The sequence below is a fragment of the Marmota flaviventris genome, chromosome 18 (assembly GCF_047511675.1).
Source record: "Marmota flaviventris isolate mMarFla1 chromosome 18, mMarFla1.hap1, whole genome shotgun sequence".
NCBI classification, from domain to species: Eukaryota; Metazoa; Chordata; class Mammalia; order Rodentia; family Sciuridae; genus Marmota; species Marmota flaviventris.
Window position 1 is genome coordinate 4,124,049 of NC_092515.1, and position 21,424 is coordinate 4,145,472.

Consider the following 21,424-nt stretch of genomic DNA (forward strand, 5'->3'; position numbering starts at 1 on the left):
GCTGGAGAAAGATCAAATAAATGAGTTCTCAGTCATTGAAATTTGGTTTAATCACTATGACTGAACAAGCAGTTTACTCCTGAAAACATTTGCCAGAAGAAAATACAGTGGAGACATGAGAGATGGATAAAGGAGTATAACAATTATCCGCGTATTTATCTCAAATGTTCCTATCATGTGGAGAGCTTTTGTTGAAGAGTGAAACCAGATCCAGAAGTTATCTGGGATAGATGTGGAATTAATAGATATGATTTTCCAAAATTGTATCATTAGTGTGATCGGAGGATGAAGATGAAATAAAGAGACGTCCAGATAGGAGTAGGTAAATGGTGGTGGCCCTGCAGGTTGGAATTGAGTGCACCACACAGAGGAGCAGTGTCATGCAGGCATTCTGTCTTGGGCAGGGTAATGCGGTCCAAGATCCCCAATGCATTTCAGAACCCATGAACACTACTGAATCCTCTAGTAGTTTGGAGTCCCCAGTTAAAAACAATGTGGTTTGGAATCTACAGCAGCCAATGAAGTCCACAGTAGAAGGAACAAGAGTCTCCCAACATTTTACTCACCTTGATCCTATCTCCATCTCCTCAGTTCCCAGGCTGCCCTAAAAGCATCCTCTGTTCAACTGTAGCATAAACGAAAATCAATACCCTAGCAGAGGGTGAAGGGATCAGATATGGTGCAGAAAAGCAGAAAAAAACATATCCAGAGAGAATTTTCACTAACTTGTCTGAAACTCATTTCTCATAATTTTTCTCCATTTGACCTCCCTCAGAATTTGATCCCTGTACACACACTCCAACTCTTGGGGCACATGTCAACAATAAGCAGCAGCAATTGTTTAATAGTGAAACATTTAGAAGAGGGAGAGTGTCTGGCTGTGTGACAGATAAGAGTGACAGAGGACACAGAGAAATGGGATGGCAGGGTTAAGACAGTGGAGCAGAGACCCTGGAGGGTGGGTTTATAAAGTGCTGGGGAAGAGCAGAAGGTGGAGAGTGAGAAGACAGAAGGATATCACATGTTGCTCAGGGGCTCAAGTCAGTGCTGGGCTTAAGTTACAAAGACAGCGTGTGTGTGAGGACGTTAAGAATGTTGGGTTCTAGAGGGGAGGAGGATGACAAGGTTTCCCATTAACATAGGGTAAAATGACAATGCATGGTTCAAAGGCAAAAGTAGGTTACGGTTCATTGGAATGTGATGAAGTGTGCTGTGGAAAAGTAGCATGAGGTTGATCTTGGTGGGCAACGGACTAAGGCACATACAGGTGTAAATAAAGAAAGTGGAGCCAGGGGGACCTGATAGAATAGGGGAGGGAGAAAAGACCTGCACAGGAAAGGTAGAGAGCCTGACATGGGACCTTGGGCATGAGTGGGCAAAAGCACCCAGGAGCAAAGGGTAGGGTGTATGGAATTATGGGTCGTGGGTCAAGGTCATGCATGCAGGATATGGAGGAGCTGAGGATGCCTGAGATTTGATCACTGTGGGAGGCTGCCTGCCCATGGGCTAGCTTCCTGTCTCAACCTTGAGTAAAGGGGATGTTTGGTCTGGCATCCCCTCACAGGCACTGTGTGAAGCAAGTAGCCTCCACCTTCACTTGGCAAAGAGGTTTATTCTAACCCTGTACTTAGTCGTTACCCAATGGGTTTGGACAACCTTCTTTTGAAACCCTATCCCCTGCCTTATTTGGTGCATAACATTCCAGCAAAGCTCTTTTGTGTGTCCCCCCCTATAATATAGATTCCGGTGCATGCTGTCTTTCCAGCACTGTCCAGCATCGAAGCTGACCCATCACAGAACCATCCTACCCTCAACCTGAAAACCTCATGTCTGTGTGTGGTATGATTTCTTCCCAATGTTGCTCTTTTGAAACCAGCTCATCTCACCAACATGGGCAGGTGGCAAGACATCACTTTGGCTTTTCACATCACACCCTGTGCATTCACAGCAAACACCAGAGCCTGTTTAAATGCTGCATGTGGACAATGCTGTCCTGGCGGTGTGTGGTAGGTTGAAAGGAATGTAAAGAACACACAAGGCCACTTTCTTTATGGAATTCACATGGCTGTAGATAAGCACAAATTTACATATCTGTACAAGGTACTGAGACACACAATGAAGATGAATGTGTGAGTGAGTATGTGACAGATTGGGACATGACCATTGTGTTGGTGTTTGCATTGTGAGTGTGTGTGGGTGAAAGCAAGAGTCTGGGAATGATGGTATGTATGTCTATGCTCCAGTAGGCCTGAGAATGGGTGTGCACACTCTGTGTTGAAACATACCCATGAGCTGAAATATACACATGGTGTTGATACTGGGCATAGCAGAAGATGCAGGGGAGTGTCAATACTTTGAAATTTTCCCATCCTGGAGCAATTGTCAGAAAGAAGCTCACTCAATATTACTTGCATAAAAGTAGAAGATGTAATCATCCCTTCATAGGTGAAATACAAACAATATAAAAAAAAACCCAGGGAACAACCCCTGCTCCCTCTTAGTCTACAACACTGCAAAACCTGATCCCATTTACAACACAGTGCAGAAAATATTAGATAAAAAATTTAGAACGTTTATACTTTAAAAAAAGGAAGGAACTAAGAGATCAAATATCAAAAATGAAAGTTCATTTCAATAAAGAGATATATTCTGGGATAAAGAAACCTATGAAAGACTCAATAAATCCAAATAAAAATTTCATAGAAAGCATCACCAATATATGAGAACAAAAAGGAGAAAGATGTTCTGTTCCCAAATATATGAGAACAAAAAGGAGAAAGATGTTCTGTTCCCAAATATAAACTATATAATCTAGAAAATAAATTTGACAATAAAGAAAAGATGCATAGAAATCATAGAATATTTAAGAAACATAACATTAAGACACCCATCTAAAAGTCATTGGCATAGATAAAGCCCAAGATGCATATGCTATTACTCAACAAGGGTGGAGAGGTGATGAGTAGAGGTTCAGTGGACTAGACACAGGAGAATGAAGGGAAGGGAGTGGGGATAGGAATAGAAAAGACAGTAGCATAAATCTGACAACTTTCCTATATCCATATATGAATACACTACCAATAAAAATCCATTTCAATACACTCACAAGAATAGTATCATTACTAGAACAAATTATACTCCATGTATGTATAATATGTAAAAACCCACTCTATTGTCATGTATATCTAAAAAGGAAAAAAAACTAAAAAATATACTACCAAGATTGCATAACATCTTCAAAGAAAGTGTACGAGGAAAGTTTTCTAATCTTAGGAATGAGATGAAAATCCACATGCAAGAGGCATTTTAAAATCCAAATAGATAGTATCCAAAATAAGGTCCTCTTTATAACACATCAAATTAAAATTCCTAACATAGAAAATATTGTTAGAATTTTGAAAACATGAAGATAAAATGGCACATCTCATTTAGAAGTAAATCAATTAAAATTTCTTATGATTTAGTAGCCCAAATCTTAAAAGCCAAAATGATCTGAAAAATACATATAGATCCCTGAAAGATAATAGGTGTTATAATTTCTATGTCAACACAAATCTATAGTTCAGATTTGGCGATGAATAGAAACTAGAAGAATTCATAGCCACTAAGCAAGCAGTACAAGATACATTTAATGAAATATCATGCACAGAAGAAATGAAATTATAAATCACTAACAAGACAAAAACAGAGCCCATCTAAGCTGGAGATAAAATAATACATGTATGAATGAGTAATGAGTCACAGAATACAACAGAAATCAAAATGGCAGGAAATAAAAATCATTTTCCTTAAGAACATGAAATGCAAGTGTTATAAATGCTTCAGTCAAAAATGTAGACTGGCAGTTTGGATTTAAAAATCCCCCAACCATGTGCTGTGTACATAGACTCAAAATAAAACACCCATAGAATGAAGGTGCATGCATGAGAAAGGATAGATCATGAAAATGGAAACTGGAAACAAGCAGGGGTAGGTATTCTCATATCACACAAAATAAACGTCAAGCCAAAATTAATCAGAAGAGTTAAAGAAAGTGATATACTGGGGAATAATCCAAAAATAACATATAATAATTGTATCTATCTATGCCTCAACAATGGTTCCTTTATGGACATATAATAAACCATTCTCAATATTAATAATCTAGTAGACAACAAGACAACAATATTGAGTGATATCAACACCCAGCCTCACCACTAGAGAGATCATCCAGATAAACTAAATGAAGATTCTTCACAACTAAAAACCACTATTAATCAAACAATCATTTAGAAAATATTTCATCCATCAACAGCTGAATTCCTTTTCTTCTCAGTGTCCCATGGTACATACTGTAAAATAGATCACATTTTTAGGCACAAAGCAAATCATAATAATTACTAAAAATAGACATAATTTCTGGGATCCTTAGAAGATGGAAGGAGTTCCCATGTTCTTCGGTTGGCAGAATTAATATTATAAAACTGCCCATACAACCAAAACCACTTTATAGATTCAGTGTAATACCCACCAAAATATCAATAACATCCTTTCACAAAGAGAATGACAGAAAAATTTCTCTTCAAAAAATGAGATAATCATCATCATATGGGAAATCACAAAGGAGCCCAATAGACAAGATCAAAGAGAAACTCTACAAGCACATCATAATTAAGATAGAAAATAAAGAAAGAATATTAAACACCATAAGAAAAAACATTGTAGGTCACAATGGATGTCTTAGCAAATAAAAAAAAAGATACAATCTCAGGCATCTTATCAGATCTAATAGAGAGAACCTAGGAATCAACCACAATAAAATGAATAAAAGATACATGAGATTGAACCATACACCTTTAATAAAGAATGGATCATAGAATACATGATAGGATAAAATCAAGAAATTCTTAGAAACAAGTGAGAACAGAGATACCATATATCAATCTCTGGGTCAGTATGAAAGGGATTCTAGGAGGAAAATTTATAGCATTGAGTAAATACACTTAAAAACAGGGAGTTCTCAAATATCTGAATATTAATAATTAACAAGATTGGACATAGAAAAACTCAGGGAATTCTTAAGTCCAGTAAGATGTACAAACACTTGACCCCATGGCCACACCTTAATATTTACTGAATCTCCCATATAAGAACCTGTCAGCCTGCAAGGATCAGGGAAAAGCAACCAACTCCTCAACACTCATTCTGAAGTTAATAACAGGAACTCATAATTGCCTTATTAATTAGCAAGTGTGGAGAAAGTTTTTCAGCCTTGTCCTGGGCTCCCCAGGCCTGCACTGTCATTGCCTCTCCAGGTGAAGTGATAATTGCTGCCCTGAGGGGAATTGATGTCACAGGAGCAAAGACCTTTATCTCAGGGCCCAGCTGCCTCCCTCCCTCCATGCTGGCTGTCAGAAACTCACACTGAGCCCGCCAACCTGCACACAGGAAACAGGTTGAGTGTTCTCTATTTCTGTCTCAGAGTGTAAGGGCGGAGGTTTGAGGAAGTGCTTATTTCTGGAAACGAATTTGGGATAGAAACATATTCAGTGCCTGTTTAGACAAAAGAGAGGAAAAATTATTCTGGTGTGACCTGAGTTAGTAAAGCAGTCGTGTCCCTGCTTTACTAACTCAGGTCACACCAGAATACAAATTATAGGCACTATTTAGACACTTGCTTCTGAGAAGCCTCAAAACAAAACCTTAAGTATGCATTTTTCAGTGGCACTTTGGATTTCAACTGATACGGTTACATGTGCTGGTGTGGCTTGTTCCTGTGCAAGACTCTGCTGCTCAGAATGAAAATAGCAGTTATTAGGAGAAATTGGAAGAGTCCCCTCCAGGGAAATAAAAATAAGAATGTCCCACACATCTCAGGCTGCAATTAGAATCCTGGGCAATTCCCATCTTTGTCACCGTGAACCTTTCAGAGCTGTGCTCAATGTGGTTGATTTTGAAACACCAGAGGATGGCCAGTTCTCAGTCATTCTCTCCAAAGATGTCTCTAAGAACATGGGGGTTTTATGTGGAAGCACAGACCCCAAAATTGTGAGAACACGTTGTGTTTGTGTCCTAAAAATTCTGCAGAGTATGTTCATGGGCCACAACTTTCTGTCCAGTGTCTAATCATCTCAACAATTCCTGAGAACAATTTTATAATCCTAATCTATAAAAGTAGTCTCTTCCTGGATTTTCACAAATATATGATGTGGACTGTGGCATTCTTTTTATTGTCATCTATGTGGGCAGAACAGAAAATGAGACCCCCAATATATTGAGGTTTTAATGGTTCTCTGTCCATCTCTATAGGCCGGTGATAGTAATGACCCCTGAATATTTGGTTGTCAAATGCAATAGTAGAAACATCATGAAACTGTATTATTGCAGTTAATCTCAGTGATTTCCGCTTGAGTTCCCATCTAGGCCTCTGACTGAATATTTCACCATGAGCAGACACCTGCAGAAGGTCAAGTACATCCAATGAATGACCTTTCCCAGCTCACTTTTTTGGTGATTTTACTTTTGGAAGAAGTCAACATGCAAGAGTCATAAGTGTAGAGCTCAGTGGGATTTCACAAATGAAACACTTCTCTGTGCAACTAGATCAAGAAACACAATATTGTTCGATTCTCAGAAGAACCTTTGTACCTCTTTAAACCAATAGCCCGCAAGGAGAGGTCTCCTGGGTTGTTTGTAGGAGTGGAATTGTGGGAAGGGAGCTTTTAATCTGTTCTAACATTTCCATGTTGAAGTTACTCTTACCTGTATCACACTTTAAACAAATGAATCCACACAGCTGAAGTATTTTATGTTTTGCTTTCTTTTAAGTCCTTGTGATTTTTGTGACTCTGGTGTCTGCATTCAATGACATTGTGGGATGGGATTCTACTGTGTGAATGTTAGTTGATTGAATCATTCTGCTGCTAATTGATACACCTGAGTGGCCTTCAAGTTGAAGCTATTATGACCATTCCTGGGACATAAATTCTGGAATTTGTATTCTATGATAATAAGTAGAAATTGGACTGGGGAATACACAGTCCAGTGGCATGGTGCCAAGTTGGTTATATCAGTCTACCTTAGAAACCACCAAACACTTTTGTAAAATATCTGTACCAACTTCAGCATGCATTGCCATTGTATGAGATTCCTAGTTAACTTCCACAATGTCAAAACTTGGTATTCTTGACATTTTTATTCTGGTTTCTGTTCCTGTGTGATGACACGAGGGAGTGGTCTTAAAAGAGGCACCAAACATATTCCACTTATGTTTATTCATTGAATAGTGTATTTTCTCTTATAGGTTTTTCTGGAATATGTTGCCTATTTTATTGTTTTATTTATTCTGTAAAGTCACTGCCACTGGACTCTTCTCACGGGGTGTGTAGTATGGCAGTGATGAGAATAAGCTTGTAATTAATGTGACCGAATTTGTTGTTTTAAATATATATGCTTTAAGGGTTTATGCTTTTCAGTAAATATAATTATGCCTAAGACCACAGAAATATTTTGTGTCATGAAGTACCATTTTCTTTAAAATTTATATCAAAAATACTTTGAGAACTTATTCATCCTATGATGTGGATGGGGATTGAATTTGCCTGTTCTTCAATGTGACTAGCAAACATTGGTTTATTCTGTAAATGTAGAATCATGCTTTCTGTCCACTGCTCTCACTTCTCATTGCTTCTGCCAGGTTATCACCTCATTATTTCTCATGCTGAGTTCTCCATGAAAAATCTGGGAAATCCCCCTATCCATATGTGCATCTTTATATCTTTGCAATCCCACAGCTGCTCATAGGGAAAGTTACTCTTTCTGTAAAATATACATAATATTCTGTGATGGGTGTCACTGTGTTTTCTAGGCCAGTCTCAAACTCAGACTGAAATGATGGTCCTGCCTCAGCCACCTGAGGAGCAGGAGGCTACAGGTACACACCAATGTTCTGGCTACAAAAAGTTTTAATGAGCTCTTTTGCTCAGAGGAATGACTGTTACCATAATGCAAAGGACAATGTGCTGAATGACAGAATGGCTGGGAATGTGGCCATAGGACTGATGTTCTTATCACAGATCATTGTTGGAATTCTGAGAAATTTCTCTCAGCTTTATTACTATCTAGTCCTTTCCTACAATAAGTGCACACTAAGGTCCACTGATCTGATCCTTAAGCACCTGAGTGTAGCCAACTGGCTCATCATTCTCTCTAATGGAGTTCCCAGTACAATCACAGCTTTTGGGTTGAAATACTTCTTCAGTGATTTTGGATGCAAAATTATTTTGTACATGCAGCAAGTAGGCAGGAGTGTGTCCATTTTTATCACCTGCCTCTTGAGCATCTTCCAGAACATCACCATCAGCTCCATGAACTCCTGTTGGAAGGATCTCAAAGAAAGAGCTCCAAAGTACTTTGGCTTCTCCTTTTCCTTCTGCTGGATCCTGTACATGGTGGTGAATTCCATTTTTCCTCTCTATGTGCTTGGCAAATGGAGTAGTGAAAACCTGACAGAGAAAAGAGATTTTGGGTACTGTTCTTCTGCAGGTCATGATAAAACCACAGACTCATTATATGCAGCATTGTTTGCATTACCTGAGGTTGTCTTTTCCGTGCTCATGATCTGGTCCAGTGGCTCCATGGTTCTCCTTCTGTACAGGCACAAGCAGAGGGTTCAGCACATTCACAGCATCAAAGTTTCCCTCAGATTGTGCCCTGAGTCCAGAGCCACCCCGAGAATCCTTGTCCTGCTAGGCACCTTTGTGACTTTCCACACCCTTTCCTCCATATTAAATGTTTGTATAACCCTTTATTTTAATCCCAGTTGGTGGCTGGTGAACACCAATGCCCTGGTCTCCATGAGTTTTCCCACCATCAGCCCCTTTCTTCTCATGAAACATAACTCCATTCTATTCAGGCTCTGCTCCTAAGGAATGCAAAATTACCCAATCTGACCATAAGCATATAAATCATAAATTTTTGCACAATGTGCAATTGTTTATTCATTATTCCCTCTCAAAATACTAAAAGAGAAACTTATGGAAGAGTCATTTGTCTTTATGTTGTCAATCCTCAAGGGAACTGGGGTCCTCAGCCAGCGGAATAGGAGACCTGCATGCGATGGAGAGGAATGAAGCTGGTTGTCTCATACTGTGCAGTGTATCCTCCATGTTGCTGGAGGCCAACAAAAAGTATCATTTTCTAGTACTTCAAAGTCATTGGACTACAATAATTCCAGAAAACACTTGCCAGAACCTAAGGCAGTTGAGAAATGAGTGGTAGATATTGTGGACCAACAATTTCCATGTTTTTCCTCCTATGATTTTATCTTATAGAGATATTTTGTTTAGAGGTGAAATCAGACCTAGAAACTTGCTGAAATACACATGGAGTTAATAGATATTTTTCAAAAATGTACTGTCTGTGTATTTAGAGAATGGAGGTGAATAAGAGGGTTTCCCAGGAAGAGTAGGTTTAGGAGCTGCCCTGCAGGTTGGGGTCTGTTGCCGTGGGCAGTGGAAACTGCCATGCCCTAGTCCTTGTGTATGCAGGGGAAGCGGTCCATGATCCCCCCACATTTCTGAATCCACATATGCTCTAAACCCTACACACTGCCTTCCTATTCATGTCGACATGCATATGATAAAGTTCAGGCTGTGAAGTATGGATAGGAACTTAATAGATAAATTAGAACAATTACAATGGCAAATACTAGTGAAAGTGAGGGGAATGTGCTCTAGTCTCTGGGATTCTCCATTTCATCTGAGCTCAATCACAGTATCTGAACCTGGTATGGGGCACTGCAAACTTTTTTTGTGCTGTTCTAGCCTAGTTTGGAGGCTCCAGCTAAAAGCAAGGTGCTTCCCCATCTAGAAGAGCCCATATGCCTTCACCAGCAGGCACAAGAGAAGCTTTTGTCATTTAAACTTAGCTAATCCACCCCATCTCTTCATTTCTTTTTTTTTTTTAGTATTTTTTTTTATTGTTGGTTGTTCAAAACATTACATAGTTCTTGATATATCATCTTTCACACTTTGCTTCAAGTGGGTTATGAACTCCCATTCTCTTCATTTCAAAGACTGCTGTGAAGGCAACCTCTGTCAAGTTAGAGTGCAGTGAAAATCAGCACTCCAGCAGAGGCTGGCGGGATCAGAATCCACCCTGTTAGCCCTAAAAAACACATCATGGAGAATTTGGGTTCTCTAACTTGTCCACTCCCTCACTGATAAACTCATTTCTCATAGTTTTCCTCTATTTTCCTGACTCAGAACTGGATCACCATGTGACAAGTGCAATGCATGGAGCCCTTGTCAACAGCCACCAGTAGCAGCTGTTTAACTGTGGAGCACGTAGGGAGTGACAGAGTATGACTGCATGCCACATGACACAGAGGGCACAGGGAAAGAGGGACCACAGGTACAAAATGGTGGCCCAGAGCCTGAAGTAGGGACATGAAAAGAGAAGAGCATAAGAGGCACAGAAGGTCAACAAGGGCACATATTGTTGGAGATGAAGTCAATGCCAGGCTTAAGGATGCCAAGGGAGATGGCGTGAAGGAAGCCAAGGGTTATATAGGAGCTAAGGCACCAGGAGCAGGGGCAGAGACCAGGGGATGGTGGGTAGTGGCCAAGGGCATGAATAAAGTTTGTGGAGGAACTGTGGGTGCCTGGAACTTAACAACTGTGGAGCTGGAAGATTTGGGGCCAAGGACACAGGGATGGGCTGAAATATTGGATCTGGGAGTAGATGCAGGGCCAAGGGAAGGAAGACACAGGTGACACAGTATGCAGGAGTAGGTGGAGGTGAGGAGGGTTGGACTGTGGTCCTAGGAACTGAGAAAACAAGGGATATTAGGGCAAACAGGGCAGAGGAGGAGGCTAGAAAAGTTGTGGGTGAGAGGAAGGTGCATTTCCCAGTTCTCTGCAGGTCAACACACAAGCAGTGGGAGTACTGCTTCTCAGCAAGGTGGGTAACTAAGGAAATCCACTGAGATTCTCTAGTGGAGAGTTAGATAATCATGGAGACACAGAAATCCAGAAACTGTGAGCACTCAACAAGAAAGGATACCTGAGAGATGCCAGCCTAGCTGTGAATGCGTGGCAGTGTGAGTGCCACCAGTTCACCATGAGCAAGGGGCGGGAGGGGGGCAGAAGTGCATGTGGATAAATTTGGCACAGCAGAAGCTGTGGAGCAGGGAGGCTGGCCCAACCTGGCCAGACACAGTGCTCCAGGGGTCTCTGCTGTTGAGCATGGCTGAGAGGAGAGCCTGTGGAAGAGGTTGCATGGCAGCTGACAGGAAGGAGCCTGGGATTTCATGGGAGGTATGCTGTGCTGTCCCAGCTAACACCAGTGCTGGATCCAGAGTGAGCCTGGCTGAATTGGAACCTGCACAGACCAGTGCACCAGGGTGATCTGGGCTGGGACAAGCAATGGAGGAGGGGCTTGTTTTCCCTTTGCTTCTGGGAACTCATGCAACCAGCCAGGGAGAGGCCAGAAACTGGTCAGGAGGCACATGTGACATCACATCTGGTCCAGGGAAGTGCAAATTCATAGCTGTGGACTATGAGACCTGTAGGGGATGAGCTTCCCCATCCATCCTGTGAGAGGAATTTGGGGAGCTGATGCTCAGAGGAGTGGATCTGCCTAGCAATAAGAGGCATGTGTCTAATCCTTCTGGAGTAAGTGCCACCCAACAAAGCCCCAAAGCATGGTCACAACTAAATTCCAGCTGCTGGACATTCCCAGGTAGATCTCTGCATCAGCTCTAGCTCTGGGAGTGCACTGACCGAGTCCATCCAGACAAAACTCCATCTGAGGGTGCTCTCCAGTGGTCCCCACCATTTACTGGGACAAGATGGCACAGGGAAAGGCAAAGCTATTGCAAGCACCTCTATTTCCCAGCCACAAGCCAGCAGTTCAGTGAGGCACAACGAGGTCACTTTAACAACCTCCCATCTGTGGGAAGCCGTTCTCACACATGACTGGTCTACCTCCATAACTGGGTGTGATGTGCTCAGGCCAGCTGTGTCAGAGTTTTATCCCCACTTTTTCCAGGTGTGAGGGCCTGTCTGTGTGGAGTGTGACTGACCATTGACCTGGAAACCAAAAACTGACCCTGACCTTGGAATGCTGTCCCCCTTGAACTTCATTGGATGGAATTTTCCCCTGAATTTTTTGTTTCCCAATAAAAGCCCACTCTCTGGCATGCTCCTTCCTCTTTCTTGGTGGTCTCTTGTGTAAACCTCGCTACCACCAGGTGGCTCGAGGCAGGAGCCAGGAAGGGCCGTCTCTGAGCTGGGCAAGAAAAAGGTAAATTGAGTTTCTATGTCTTTATTTTGATCTCACCAGTTAACTTCTATGTTTGGAACCTCTAGTATGAAGCTAACATGCTGTTCGCATGGCAGACCCATCTTTGGTCGAAGGGAGGCACAGCCCAGGGAAAACTGGAAAGGACACAAGAGCATCCTCCGGGAGCTTCATCCCTGTGAACCATCTTGACCTCTGAGTGGAGAAAGCTCTTCACTCTCCAGTAAGAATTTCTTCCCATTCTTTCTCCTCCCCTGCCCCCTCCCCAGTCTGTCTGTGCTCTTGTTGCACTGATTGCATCAAGGACATACATTACATATGTAAATATGTTATATGAACATAATACATTCATATAAATTCTATGAGTCCATGTGAACATACATTCATGTATTTTTCTTTCATTGTTGTAATTTTTCCACTCATTTGTTAGGTAGCCTTGTTTGACTTTGGAGGGTGGAGTCTTCCATGATTTTTTTCCCCATGTTGTGGTTACTAGAACCCTAGATGAAGTAGCTGGTGCTGCTGTTGAACACTAGTGTTACCGTCTAGAGGTGCTGGGTTCATTGTCTCCATTCAGGAAGGAATTGAAACACAGGACACAGAGATAGCAAGCAAGAAGCAGGTTTGTTGCAAAAGTGACAGGGAAACTGTGAAGAGAAGGGGCCCCAGAGCCAGGAGTCCAGTAGGGAGTTTTGGCCTCTTATTTTTATGGTCTCTGGAAATTCCCCACCCCCCACATTAGGACCCCCAGCTCTAATCCTTGAGCCTGCCCCACGAAAGTCCTGAACCCAAGCCTGATTTGCCTCTGTCCATCTATGGAGAGATGTGCCTTTATTTGTCAGCTCTGACAAACAAATCTTCATGTGTATTTCGGCCTCATGTCCATCTTTCCATCTCCTGGTCTCTCACTTTCCTTTCAGTAATAACTCCATAGAATGGAGTCACCATTTCCTTAAGCATATCCTGACCTCTTGGTGCCCTTTCCAGGTTGGACATAGGCACAGGATCTCACTGTGGCCTGGGTCCTGCCAGTGACATACAAAAGGCAGGTTTCCAGGCAAACATGCTGACTTTGCTGTAAGGGAGCCTTCAGCACAAAGATGTGGGCTCAAGTGCAGAATCAGCCTTGGACGAGTGAGGTCAGGCCTCTGTCTCTAGCTATTGGGCAGTGGTCTCCAGGCCTTTGATATTCCATGCTTGAGAAGTGGTCATGTCTGCCTGGGGCTTCGTCACCAAATGTGTGAAGGGCACTGGGTTGTAGCCATGTGGTAAATGCCCAGGCTCAGAACTCATCATGGGGACAGCATGGGAGGGGGTTCAGGAGCAGCTGTGGGCACCAAGGCCAGGTGAGCTGCCCTGGAGGACAGTATCCAGGACTGTTGTTTCCTGTGGTGGGGAAGCAGAGCATCTGTGACCCACAGGAAGGATAACAGGAGGCTTCCCACTGGACACCTCTCCTGGACTCTGCCCATCAGCATCTGCCCTAGCTGACTGTACCCATGTACCTTCCCTGTAGTGAACCATAACCAGGGGCCTAACATGTTTCTATGAGTTTCATGAGCACCTCTAGTTAGTCACTAAAACTAAGGGTGATTTTGTTAATATCCAGACTTGCAAATGGGTCAGGAGTGATGGTGATACTGTGTGGCCTGTGACCCTCAAACCTCTCAGGTGGCATTGGGTAGAGGTCCCTGTAGGGACCAAGGACTGAGTTTTGACCATTATGTTTTCTTTTTCTTCAGCAGTTAACTTGGCCAATGAGAGTGCCTTATTTCTCTGGAGACACATTTGTAGGTTTTCCAGGAAGCATCCAGTGGTGTTGGATTGAAAGGGCAGTGTTTGCCAAGGAGGCCAGGGGCAGATGGCAGTCAGTGTAGGTGATGAATGATTCCCTTAAATCAGGAACTTGGGGCTGGTACAATAGGAAAGAATAGAATGCTAGACCTTCAGGTCACTTCCTCCTCCTCCAAACTGTTGCCAAGGTTACCTGCCCCCAGGGAACCCTTTCTCCCACCAAAGAGTTGTCATGAATGGCCCCTGGGCTGCTCCCCTGGTGGCCTCCTTTCAGGTCTCAGATCACTTCACCTTTTGGTCCTTCCAGCTGTGGGTCTTGTAGGAAGGTAAGAGGAAAAGTGGGCAAAAGACAAAGGAAATCTAAAACTTGTAAAAGGGCAGATCACCCACTTCCTTGGTCCTGACTTACAACTTGGACCGCTCCTCTGCCTCTGTGGAGTCCTTGTCCCTCTCTGTTCTCTGTCCTGTAAGTAAAACTTTCTGCACTTGCCTCAGCATTTCTTGGTGTTTAATCTTCAGCACAGGGGAAATTGATTGGTTCTCAACACCTGTATATAACAATGAGCAAGTTTTCTGTTGATCTTTTTTCTTTAATTAATTAATTAATTAAACTGCCAACAATATAACTAGGAGAACAAGTGGGTAGTACAACTAGGCCATTTAGAAAAAGAGTGGGGAATAGATGGTGTTTGTGGAATATAAACAAACAACAGGCCAATAAACTCATACACTGCTGGTGGGATTGCAAGTTTGTGCACCCACTATGTACAGCAGTATGGATATTTGTCACAAAAAAAACAAACAAACAAAAAACAACTTGAAAAGGATCCACCGTTTGACTCAATTATCCCACTCCTAGGTATATAGCCAAAGGATTTATAATCAGTATACTAAGTGACATGACCACATCAATGTTTATAACAGCATATTTCACAATAGATAAGATACAGAGCCAAACTAGGGTCCCTTCCACAGAAGAATGGATGAAGAAAATATGGTCTACATACACAACAGAGTATTATTCACCCATAAAGAAGAATGACTTTATGACATTTGCCAGTAAATAAATGGATGAATCTAGAGAATAGAATAATACACTAATGCCAAAGTGAAATACACAAATCCCAAAATCAAGTTCAAATATTTTCTCTGATATGTGGACGCTAAGCCTCAATAAGGGGCCAGCCAAGCAGACCAGAGGAGGAAGCCTGGCCCAGCCTCGTGTGCTAGTCCAGAGGAAGCCCATCAACCCTTAAAACCAACCAAAGCGGGTGTGGCTACCAGCACGGTTCTGCGGCTGATCCAGGTACCCGGTTTCCATCTCCCCTACCCTTAGCTGCGATAACTCAAAATATTTCCCACAAGCTTTTGGGGGTTGTAGCTATCAATGCAAAACAACAACTGTACAGGCACCTGGTTTCTACCTCAGAGACTAGAGTAGGGAAGATACAGGTGGAAGCTCATTTCCTTTCACACTGGCTATACCCACCACCCTGAATACAGAGGCTCAAGCTAGGAATAGACAACGCCACCTACTGGAAGAAAGGAAAACAGTGTTCTGAGAGACTTTTTTTTCTTTTCTTTCTCTCTTTTCTTCTCTCTCTTCCACAACTTCAACATATGTGAAACCAAGAACTGTGCATGAACAACCGAATTACCAACGTAATATAATATAGAGGAATTGCATATACCCCACCTTCCCCCCATTTTTTTCTTTATTTCTATCTTACTTTCCTTTTCCTTCTCTCTTATTTCTCTTTTCTTTTCTTCATTTGTATTCCCCTTATCCCACTTTCAATCTCATAACTTTTGCTATCTATACATAGGGTAACTATCTAAATCCAGATAGGAGGTTGAGTCTATACATTCTTCCATAAATTACCAGTCTATTGGTTAGAGTTCTCCAAAGGTGCTAAGTTAGTTTAACCTCATACCCTCACTCCTTTCCCTCTAAGTATAACATCCTTCATCTGAAATTAAGTTTTCTATATGCCACCAGATATGGTATGCCTTTTATGAAACTAATGACTATATTCTTAAGTAATAATTAAAACCAATACCTATAGACTTAGAATCTAACTATAAATGTATTAATAATGAAAACTTGTGCTTAGATGATGTACTGTTGATATTGGGAACTGTTAACATTATCTTTCTCCACAAAAGAGGGATTTTGGAGCTATACAAGAACAATACAAATATATAAGGGGAACAACATTAACACAACAGTTTCACAAAGCTAGAAAGAATCATGAGCAGTATGAAAAGACAAGGAAAGAAAGGACCACAAACAATACATGTCAATTCAACATTAGATGAAGTAATATCTGCAGCTGATGGAATGTCAGACAAAGAGTTCAGGATATACATGCTTCAGATGATCTGGAGTCTCAAGGAAGTCATTATACAGCAAATTCAGACAATGAAAGGTCACTTTGACAATGAATTACATAAACAAATCCAAGAAGCAAAAGATCAACTCTATAGGGAGATAGAGGATATAATAAAACAAACAAACAGAAATCCTGGCAATTCAGGAAACAATAAACCAAATTAAAAACTCAAATGAGAGTATTACCAGCAGAGTAGAACACCTAGAAGATAGAACTTCAGACAACGAAGACAAAGTTTTTAAGCTTGAAAAGAACATAGACAGCTCAGCAAGAATGTTAAGAAATCATGATCAGAACATCCAAGAATTATGGGATAACATAAAGAAACCAAACATAAGAGTTATTGGGTTACAAGAGGGTATAGAGGTCCAAACCAAGGGAATGAGCAATCTATTCAATGAAATAATACTAGAAAACTTCCCAGACTTAAAGAATGAAAAAGAAATCCAAATACTAGAAGCCTACAGGACACCAAATGCACAAAATCATAAGAGATCCACACCAAGACACATAATAATGAATATGCCCAACATTCAGAATAAGGAGAGAATCTTAAAAGCCACAAGAGAGAGGAAGCAGATTACATTTAGGGGTAAACCAATCAGGATAACCGCTGATCTTTCAACACAGACTCTGAAAGCTAGAAGATCCTGGAACAACATATTTCAAACACTGAAATAAAAAGGGTTCCAACCAAGAATCATGTATCCAGCAAAATTAAGCTTCAAGATTGAAGATGAAATAAAAATCTTCCATGAGCAACAAAAGTTAAAAGAATTTGCAGCTAGAAAACCAGCTCTGCAAAACATCCTTGGCAAAACATTACAGGAAGAAGAAATGAAAAATATCAATGAAAATCCACAGCAGGAGGTAGTACAGTAAAGGAAAACCTAATCATAGAGGAAAAAAAATTATGTTAAGTAACATACATAATCAAATATGGCTGAACTACAAACCATATCTCAATAGTAACCCTAAATATTAATGGCTTAAATGCACCAATCAAAAGACATAGGCTAGTAGAATGGATCAAAAAAAAAGATCCAACAATATGCTGCCTACAGGAGACTCATCTGATTGGAAAAGACATACACAGACTGAAGGTGAAAGGATTGCAAAAATCATATCACTAATATGGTCCCCAGAAGCAAACAGGGGTGTCCATACTTGTATCAAATAAAATAGACTTCAAGCAAAAGTTAGTCAAAAGGGATAAACAAGGACACTACATACTGCTCAAGGGAACCATACACCAACAAGACTTGACGATCTTTAATATATATGCCCCAAACATTGGTGCAGCTACGTTCATCAAACAAACTCTTCTCAAGTTCAAGAGTCAAATAGACCACAACACAATACTCATGGGAGATTTTAACACACCTCTCTCACCACTTGACAGATCTTCCAAACAAAAGATGAATAAAGAAACGATAGAGCTCAATAATACAATTAATAACTTAGACTTAATTGATATATACAGAATATACCACCCAACATCAAGCGGATACACTTTCTTCTCAGCAGCACATGGATTCTTTTAAAAAATAGGCCATATATTATGTCACAGGGCAAATCTTAGCAATTACAAAGGAGTAGAGATACTACCATGTATTTTATATGATCATAATGGAATGAAATTGGAAATCAATAATAAAATGAGAAAGGATAAATCCTACACCACATGGAGAGTAAACAATATGCTAATGAATGAACAAAGGGTAACAGAAGACATCAAAGAGGAAATTAAAAAATTCTTAGAGGTAAATGAAAACTCAGACACAACATATTGAAATCTCTGGGACACTATGAAAGCAGTACTAAGAGGAAAATTCATTTCATGGAGTTCATTCCTTAAAAGAAGGAAAAGCCAACAAATAAATGACCTCACACTACACCTCAAAGCCTTAGAAAAAGAAGAACAAATCAGCAGCAAATACAGTAGAAGGCAAGAAATAATTAAAATTAGAGCTGAAATCAATGAAATAGAAACAAAAGAAACAATCGAAAAAATTGACAAAACTAAAAGTTTGTTCTTTGAAAAAATAAATAAGATTGATAGACCACTAGCCACGCTAACAAAGAGAAGAAGAGAGAGAACCTAAATTACTAGCTTACGGGATGAAAAAGGCAACATCACAACAGACACTGCAGAAATACAGAAGATAATTAGAAATTATTTTGAAACCCTATACTCTAATAAAATAGAAGATAGTGAAGGCATCAATAAATTCCTTAAGACATATGAACTACCCAGATTGAGTCAGGATGATATAAACAACCTAAACAGACCAATATCAATTGAGGAAATAGAAGAAGCCATCAAAAGACTACCAACCAAGAAAAGCCCAGGACCGGATGGATATACAGCAGAATTTTACAAGAGCTTTAAAGAAGAACTAATACCAATACTCTACAATCTATTTCAGGAGACAGAAAAAGAGGGAGAACTTCCAAATTCATTCTATGAGGCCAGTATCACCCTGATTCCCAAACCAGATAAAGACACCTCAAAGAAAGAAAACTACAGACCAATATCCCTGAAGAATTTAGATGCAAAAATCCTCAATAAAATTCTGGCAAAAAAGATACAAAAATATATCAAAAAGATCGTGCACCACGATCAAGTAGGATTCATCCCTGGGATGCAAGGCTGGTTCAATATACGGAAATCAATAAACGTTATTCACCACATCAATAGACTTAAAGATAAGAACCATATGATCATCTTGATAGATGCAGAAAAAGCATTCCACAAAGTACAGCATCCCTTTATGTTCAAAACTCTGGAAAAACTAGGGATAAAGGAACTTACCTCAACATTCTAAAAGCTATATATGCTAAGCCTCAGGCTAGCATCATTCTAAATGGAGAAAAACTGAAGGCATTCCCTCTAAAATCTGGAACAAGACAGGGATGCCCTCTCTCTCCACTTCTGTTCAACATAGTTCTCGAAACACTGGCCAGAGCAATTAGACAGACGAAAGAAATTAAAGGCATAAAAATAGGAAAAGAAGAACTTAAATTATCACTATTTGCAGGAGACATGATCCTATACCTAGATGATCCAAAAGGGTCTACAAAGAAACTACTAGAGCTAATAAATGAATTCAGCAAAGTGTCAGGATATATAATCAACACGCATAAATCAAAGGCATTCCTGTATATCAGCTACAAATCTTCTGAAATGGAAATGAGGAAAACAACCCCATTCACAATATCCTCAAAAAAAATTAAATACTTGGGAATCAACCTAACAAAAGAGGTGAAAGATTTATACAATGAAAACTACAGAACCCTAAAGAGAGAAATAGAAGAAGATCTTAGAAAACGGAAAAATATACCCTGTTCATGGATAGGCAGAACTAACATCATCAAAATGGCAATATTACCAAAAGTTCTCTATAGGTTCACTGCAATGCCAATCAAAATCCCAATGGCATTTCTTGTAGAAATAGAGAAAGCAATCATGAAATTCATATGGAAAAATAAAAGACCCAGAATAGCAAAAGCAATTCTAAGCAGGAAGTATGAATCAGGAGGTATAGCGATTCCAGATTTCAAACTGTACTACACAGCAATAGTAAAAAAATAGCATGGTACTGGTACCAAAACAGGTGGGTGGACCAATGGTACAGAATAGAGGACACAGAAACCAATCCACAAAATTACAACTATCTTATATTCGATAAAGAGGCTAAAAGCATGCAATGGAGGAAGGATTGCATCTTCAACAAATGGTGCTGGGAAAACTGAAAATCCATATGCAACAAAATGAAACTGAATCCCTTTCTCTCACCATGCACAAAAGTTAACTCAAAATGGATCAAGGAGCTTGATATCAAATCAGAGACTCTGCATCTGATAGAAGAAAAAGTTGGCTCCCATGTACATATTGAGGGGTCAGGCTCCAAATTCCTTAATAGGATACCCATAGCACAAGAGTTAAAAACAAGAATCAACAAATGGGACTTACTCAAACTAAAAAGTTTTTTTTCTCAGCAAGAGAAACAATAAGAGAGGTAAATAGGGAGCCTACATCCTGGGAACAAATCTTTACTCCTCACACTTCAGATAGAGCCCTAATATCCAGAGTATACAAAGAACTCAAGAAATTAAGCAATAAGAAAACAAATAACCCAATCAACAAATGGGTCAAGGACCTGAACAGACACTTCTCAGAGGAGGATATACAATCAATCAACAAGTACATGAAAAAATGCTCACCATCTCTAGCAGTCAGAGAAATGCAAATCAAAACCACCCTAAGATACCATCTCACTCCAGTATGATTGACAGCCATTATGAAGTCTAACAACAAAAAGTGCTGGCGAGGATGTGGGGAAAAGGGTACACTTGTACATTGCTGGTGGGACTGCAAATTGGTGCGGCCAATTTGGAAAGCAGTATGGAGATTCCTGGGAAAGCTGGGAATGGAACCACCATTTGACCCAGCTATTGCCCTTCTCGGACTATTCCCTGAAGACCTTAAAAGAGCATACTTTAGGGATACTGCTACATCAATGTTCATAGCAGCACAATTCACAATATCTAGACTGTGGAACCAACTTAGATGTCCTTCAATAGATGAATGGATTAAAAATGTGGCATTTATACACAATGGAGTATTACTCAGCACTACAAAATGACAAAATCATGGAATTTGCAGGGAAATAGATGGCATTAGAGCAGATATGCTAAGTGAAGCTAGCCAATCTCTAAAAAACAAATGCCAAATATCTTCTTTGATATACGGAGAGCAATTGAAAACAGAGCAGGGAGGAAGAGCATGAGAAAAAGATTAACATTAAACAGGGACGAGAGGTGGGAGGGAAAGGGAGAGAGAAGGGAAATTGCATGGAAATGGAAGGAGACACTCATTGTTATACAAAATTACATATAAGAGGATGTGAGGGCAAAGGGAAAAAAAACAAGGGAGAGAAATGAAGTACAGT

The 21,424-nt window shown here is 40.4% G+C and overlaps 1 protein-coding gene across 1 annotated transcript; it reads left to right on the forward strand.

Moving 5' to 3' along the window:
• The first annotated feature begins 8,012 nt into the window (after positions 1–8,012).
• On the forward strand, positions 8,013–10,232 carry LOC114080093 (vomeronasal type-1 receptor 4-like). Its single transcript, XM_027921636.2, has 2 exons — positions 8,013–8,893; positions 10,008–10,232. The coding sequence occupies exons 1-2, from the start codon at positions 8,013–8,015 to the stop codon at positions 10,093–10,095; spliced, it is 969 nt and encodes a 322-aa protein (XP_027777437.2). The 3' UTR covers positions 10,096–10,232.
• The last annotated feature ends 11,192 nt before the right edge of the window (positions 10,233–21,424 follow it).